Raw genomic sequence first — 1,290 nt, forward strand, 5'->3', positions numbered from 1 at the left:
CATCCATCATCTAATAGTTGCTGTTCGAACGATTGTTCGAACGATTCATCGATGGCGACAGATAGCGTGTAGCGCGGTTGCTGTCAATGGACAATCGCTCTTGGCGATTCAAACGATAGCGGCGTTGAGCTTCACTGCGCTTGCGCTTCTTCTCATTCGCCATCTGCTACTAACGAGCAATTACAGATCTGTAAAACCCTTCGTCCTCCGCGGCAATGGTATCAACGAGAGGTGGAAGTTCGTCAATGCGAACGTCGTGCGCTGGATCGTGTTGTAGTTTTTCTCGCTCCAAGTGTACGTAGCCAAGGAAATCTTCCAGAGAGTGCACACGCGACCGAAAAAGTTCTCCACAACCACCCGATCGGAAGAGATATCGTGGTTTCGATCCATGTCATGGGCATCCAATACGCCGTGCACCGGTCGACGCTTCGGATGAATACCCCGCAGCGAGTGGGCAATTCCGATGTAGCCCATGTCGACCAAACACGCCCACGACCCCCGGTACTGCCTACTCAACTCACCATATTCTGGCACATCCTGCTCACCCGCCGACTTCAACAGGTTGGTCGCGTGAATGGCAGTGCGGGTGTGCAAATCGTCAGGTCATGCACAGATCCTGGGAAGCTCTCGGACATTGCGACACATCGGCCTTCCGGTGACACGCTTGCCTCGATCTTGTAACCGTATAGATGGAGCTTCCCGCTGAAGTAGTGATTCTGCTCCGCAAAGCGTCCCGTTGGACGCTGTGCTGGCTGAAACGTCACATCGACTTCATACAGCACGTACGAAAAATGGTCAAATCGTCGATCCGAGTTGGACAGGTCGGACATGGATGGAACTCGAATCAACTCGACGTAGAGCACAGGCTGAACAGAGTGTAGGACGCGCATGATGAGCTTCTCGAAGGTTGGTGCCTTGTACCCAAAGTCAGGTGCGTGTTTTTCCCACGGTGAAAAGTGTTTCAACACGGCGAGGGCCATAAATAGCGCGTCCTTGGGGCTAGTCGTTGAGCGCCGGCCACGACCTTCCATCCACGCAGTGTTCATAGTATCGTCCACCATCGGCCACAGCGACTCGAACTCGGTGACGGTAAAGTTGTTCATAGATCTAATACCCTCAGAGCCTAAGTCGATCAAGAACTTGTCCATCATTGGGTTTTGGGGGGGGGGGTCCTCGCAGTCGTCACGCAAGTGAGAGACCTCACCAAAGTCATGCAGGCATGACTCAAGGTAGGATTGATCTCGCACTGCTTGGTCTTGGAGACGGTTGAGTACGGCGTTGGTGTTCACA

At 53.3% G+C, this 1,290-nt stretch overlaps 1 protein-coding gene across 1 annotated transcript in view; it reads right to left on the reverse strand.

The window, feature by feature from the left end:
- Positions 1–180: 180 nt before the first annotated feature.
- The window catches only part of H257_18852 (hypothetical protein), a gene marked incomplete at both ends in the record, with an annotated part of 1,927 nt that continues 817 nt past the window's right edge, over positions 181–1,290 (reverse strand). The window contains 2 exons of the mRNA XM_009847983.1: positions 181–508; positions 634–1,199. Coding sequence (XP_009846285.1) covers positions 181–508; positions 634–1,199 — 894 coding nt within the window. The remainder of the gene's footprint in view (positions 509–633; positions 1,200–1,290) is intronic.

The sequence above is a fragment of the Aphanomyces astaci genome, assembly GCF_000520075.1.
Source record: "Aphanomyces astaci strain APO3 unplaced genomic scaffold supercont1.241, whole genome shotgun sequence".
Taxonomy (NCBI): Eukaryota; Oomycota; class Saprolegniomycetes; order Saprolegniales; family Verrucalvaceae; genus Aphanomyces; species Aphanomyces astaci.